Below are 5,096 nucleotides of genomic sequence, written 5' to 3' on the forward strand. Positions count from 1 at the left end.
ATTAGTATTAGTCAATGCTTATAATGATGTAGATACAGGAGTGCTCGCTCCTGTACAAGTGACAAGACCACTGACGAGAAAAGCCAAACGGCATGTTATGGAGGCAAATATGATGGCCTACTTTCCAGTCCACATATGCACACAATAAAAAAAAAGGAGAAAGGAGATAAACCCAATACTAAGAACATGAAAGGCAGAACCTTATATGGAACGACACATTCGTTGCTCATAAAAGATAGGAAGCAAAGATAATCGTTTTGGACAGGTCTTCGTAATTGGTGAACTTCTTTTTAAGGCCCAAGAAATTGACAAGGTCGGCTCCCAAATCCAGAAATCTCCAATATTTGGTGCATTAACATTATTAGTGTTAGGGCAACTTAACCACAGCATGAGTGTCTGGATAAACTTAGTAACCAAACCAACCGAGGAAACTGGAATCGAACAGTGAAAACAGGTACAGTGCTGAAGACAATCTTGATAAAGGTACAGTGCTGAAGGAACATGAATTGTTAAGGCTTGTGAAATAACACCATCGTCTGCACTGTCATGTCAAGACACATAAGCCTATGTTTCTCCCAGTTTGAAAATATTGGTGGCAAGACTTCATTGTTCATTGACCTAGCAAAATGGCAGTGTCCACAGCTTTCTCCAGGTAACAATATTCCATGACACTTAAGGAAAACAGACCACCTCAGGTAAGGCTTCACATGTTTAAGCATATTATTTTGAAAGGTTAAACAGAAAACTACTGATCATTGGAGAAATCTGTGTGAAGCATAGAAGTAATTTATATAAATAGCGCCATCCTAGATTAAACCAAGAGTATATATGCCCACAGCAACCTAGTAAAAATTTACTATCATTAAAATAAAACACACGTTCTTCCTTGCAAAAAACAAAATAGTCGATCAACGAATGTCCACATACTTATTTTAGAATAGCACAACACACATGCAACATATTTTGAAAACATAAATTATTTCAGCAAGAATCTGACTAAGAAACCATTGGTCAACCAATGTCCAGAAACTACATTCAAACCAAGAATGACGTATCGAGTCTCAAGACCTTTATCTCAGGCCAACTTCAAAAATCAGAAATGAACTACAAATCTTACTTTCTTGAGTGCACAGAAAAACAATGTCCAACAGTAATGCTCCTCAAAAGCAGTTTGGTGGGCTAAAAATTCCCCTTTGTAAAGGGTATTAATATGGCAGACTACTACATTTCCATATGCAGTTTTTAACCCCCCTAGAAACGATTCTTCAAAACATACATGTCATGAATCCATGCAATAACTACTATTTCTAGTAAGTCATGGCTGTCAACCTGTCATGCACAATGCAATAATTTTAACTCTGAACTAGTGTACTACTTATGTCTTAAAGTCTAAAGTGATAAAACATTACATAATATCCATGTCAAACCTAATACAGAATACTTATCGCATGTCAGGGGTAAGGTAATTGAAGTAACTAGCCAGTATTAAGATTAGGCATAAGCATAATAAACAGATGCATCCGAAGACGTTCAATCTAGAATAGAGACTAGGTGGGGAAGCAAAAGATGCAAGAGAGCCTTTTTCCATGGTTAGACTCAACCTAACACTTTACCCGAAGCCACATGATGCATGGGCCAAGAATATACTTCTGTCACATTAGACATAGACCATGCAAGACATCACAAGATGATGAGAAACACACTATTTTTTAATAGTCAAGCTCACATTAGACGAAGATCATGAAGGACAGCACAAGGTGATAAAAGACACACTGTTTTGGTAGTCAAGCTCCAATGCAAATAAATGCATTTTTGAGACTTCCAAAACTAGATCATAATATCTTCAATGCACGCAATTGAACAGGAAAGTGCCTACTAACTGAAAGGCCATGGCTATGTTTGATCATCCAGTTATCCATCAATCGCTGTGATGGGTTCTGTCCTCTCTTTTTGCTGAAAAAACATTATTCATTTTGTGGGTCTGAAAATGACAACAGTTTGAAAAATAGCATGAAAGCAGGGCCAGAATTACTACACGTACTGAAGAAACAAGACATCCCATGTTCATATGGCTATCTTGCTAAAATTTTCGCGAGCACACCACCAAGCGTGTGTCATGTTTCATTACAAGAAGAATGCCGAGAAGGCGCAAAGTCCAACTACAATGAAACCGGAAAAAAAGACGATGCAAACACAAAGAGAAGAAAGGATGCAAAAGCATTGAAAATAAGCTAAGTTAAGTAAACTACCAAAAAGAAGACAGAGAATGGCCGAGAAATTCACTCTCTGGCTATCTTGCTTAATTGCCAACATATACAACTGCTTCAACCCCATAAGTGAAAATATTCCAAAAGTAACTCAAAAGGGATACGGCTTAAAAAGGGGATAATGAAGTCTCAGCAGAAGGCCAAAGGCTGCATTTCTTAGAACTGCAACATTTTACCACAACTCACAAATAGAAGTATGCATCTCTATGGGTGAATGTTTCCTTTTTCCGTTTCAATCATCTCAATTTGTTCTGCCCACAGTAATTTCTTACTTCCTCCCTCCGGGTTTATTGGTGCCCATCACACTTTGTGTCGAATTTTGATCATAGATTTGATTAGCAAAATATAGTTGTATGCCATGAAAAACTTGTTGTTCGATTTGTATTCTAAAGATGTTTCCAACGATACTGTTTTTGTGGTATATAACTTGCATTTTGCTAGTTAAATATATGGTCAAAGTTTGACCCAAAATACGAAGGGAACTAATAAGATGTAGTATTAGTGTTATACCCACTAAGAAGAGGCACAGTTTGCAAATAATGACAATGTGCTAATATTTTGACTTAGAGCTGTACTATAAACACAAAAATATGGGCAAGCATTTTATTGCTTAGATATTACAAATATTCAGGATAAGTTACAAGTAAGGCTGTAAAGGAGGGCAAAAGGCAACTAATGCACCTCACTCAATCTCAATTTGCTGGGGTCCATCATTTTGAGCTCCCTCATTTGATTCCTCGGTGCTGTTATCCTCAGCTATTCCAGAAGCCTCTACCGTTCGAGTAACCCACTCCTTAAGAGGATCCTCATTCAGGTCAAGCCTTAAGAGACCAGCAAACACGCCACCCATGAATGCAACTGGCTCCTACGCACAAGGCATGCAAAACATCAACATATGTTATTGCTTGAGCAAACAACAAACTGTAAATTCGAGAGATTATAGTCAATGTGATGGCCCCTGAAATTCTAACTAGTCATCCTTAATTTTCTACCTTTTGTTTGCACTTTCTCCAAAACTTTCTACCCCCAAATTTTATGAAGTTGGGAGATTCTATGGCAGCAAGCAAGAACTTTAGGAAGCACACATTTACTACAGAAAGAGAATCATGCACACATATAAGTGGAAGTTGTTACTTTTTTTATCCCCTTCACCCAGAAGATAATAACAACTGCAGTTAAGAGTAAACCCTATGTGTCAATTCTTTTGTGCTCCTTCACTGAATGAACATCGAAGTAGCGAATTATTGTCTGGATAAGAGAACTAAGCAATTGTGATAAACTATCTCTTCTCTATACAGATGCCAGGAAAGGAACTCTTTGATGACTCGAAATTCTACAAATCTGCAACTACGAGAGATTACCTAAGCATAAGTGATGGATCTAAATCTAATGGCCAGTTAACAATCTAATAGAGCAAACACGCGCATCAAGGAACCGTATGCTCAACTGTACACAAACGCCAAGCCGATGAACCAACTCCACTACCCCAATACCAGCCCAGCTTCACACAGAATTTACCTTCAAGGCCTCCCGGAGGATGCGTTCGTCCCCGAAAGGATTGAAGCATGCTCGCACGGCACCCACCGCTCCCCTCCCCCTCCTCTGCCGCCGAGCAGCTGCACAGGGAGAGCTCCTCCCGGAAGCCGGACCGGGAAACCTCTGCGGAAACTAGAGAAAACGCATCAGCACGGCGCGGCTCAGCTCTGCCTTGAGCAATCGAGGGTTTCTGTGCCAGGCGCTGGAAATTACGGCGGCGCGGGTTCGCGGGGCGGAGAGCAGGAGCGCGGAGGCGCCGGATGGGCAGTAGGTGGCCATGGATAGCGCGCCTCGAGGGCTCGGTGAGCGGCGAAATGCGAGCTGCCTTGTTGCCTCGGGGTCGGAGGCGGAGGGGATCTTTTCTGGAGCCGCGGGCGAACGCAGAGGTGCAGCGCGAATGCTATGTCTCGCTTATAGCGAGACTAGCAGCGCGCAGGCGTATGAGCCGGCCCAACAGAGTGTTACTCGCTCCTTCTTCGTTGGTCGATCTCTTTGCTTACGTGTTCATTCGGAATTTTTTTTGTTTTCTTATTTCTTCCCTGTCTTTTTATCGTTACAATTTTTAATTTCTTGTTTTTCCTTTCGAGTTTCTTTGATTTCTGTTTGTTTCTTTCATGGTTTTCATTGGATTCTTTTTTCTCATTTTTTCTTTGTTTTTTGGTTTTCACTATTTTTCATTCTTTTGCACTTGTTTCTTCGGTTTTTTTGTTTTATTTTTTCTTTGGTTTCCATTGTTTCTTATTAGGGTTTTCATTGGATTTTTCATGTTTCTTTGTTTCTTTTTTATGTTTTCATTGGTTTTTTCGTGTTTCTTTGTTTCGTTTGGATTTCATTTTACATTTTTCGTATACATCAAGAACATTTTTCTATTACATGTTTAATATTTTTTAATACAAATTTTACATATTTTCTTACACGGTCAATTTTTTATAAACATTTTCAAATATTTGATTAACATTTTTAAATAAAATATTAATATTTTAATACATAGTCAACATTTTTTGTATACATATTAACATTTTCAAATTCTTGATTACATATTTAAGGTATAAGATTAACATTTTTAATACATAGTCAATATATTTTTATACACATTTATTATATATCAAATGCTCGGTTAACATCTTTTAAATGCAAGATTAACATATGTTTTTAAAACATGGTCAATACTTTTTCTATACATATTATATATTTTAAAAATGCTTCATTAACAGTTTTCGATTACTTGTTTAACTTTTTTTTTTCAAATGCTTGATTACCATTTTTTAAATACATGATCCAATTTTTCTATAC

The 5,096-nt window shown here is 38.0% G+C and overlaps 1 protein-coding gene across 2 annotated transcripts; it reads right to left on the minus strand.

The window, feature by feature from the left end:
- Positions 1-2,804: 2,804 nt before the first annotated feature.
- Positions 2,805-4,197, minus strand: LOC125539079 (UPF0426 protein At1g28150, chloroplastic). Of its 2 annotated transcripts, none has more exons than XM_048702447.1 (3): positions 4,017-4,197; positions 3,786-3,926; positions 2,805-3,132 (listed from the first exon to the last, which is right to left on the minus strand). In XM_048702447.1, exons 1-3 carry the CDS (start codon positions 4,080-4,082, stop codon positions 2,950-2,952), a joined length of 390 nt encoding a protein of 129 aa, XP_048558404.1. In that variant the 5' UTR covers positions 4,083-4,197; the 3' UTR covers positions 2,805-2,949. The 2 variants fall into 2 exon arrangements, with proteins under 2 accessions (XP_048558404.1, XP_048558403.1); XM_048702446.1 differs by having other exon boundaries at positions 3,786-3,935.
- Between the last annotated feature and the right edge of the window lie 899 nt (positions 4,198-5,096).

Source organism: Triticum urartu, chromosome 2 (assembly GCF_003073215.2).
Source record: "Triticum urartu cultivar G1812 chromosome 2, Tu2.1, whole genome shotgun sequence".
NCBI classification, from domain to species: domain Eukaryota; kingdom Viridiplantae; phylum Streptophyta; class Magnoliopsida; order Poales; family Poaceae; genus Triticum; species Triticum urartu.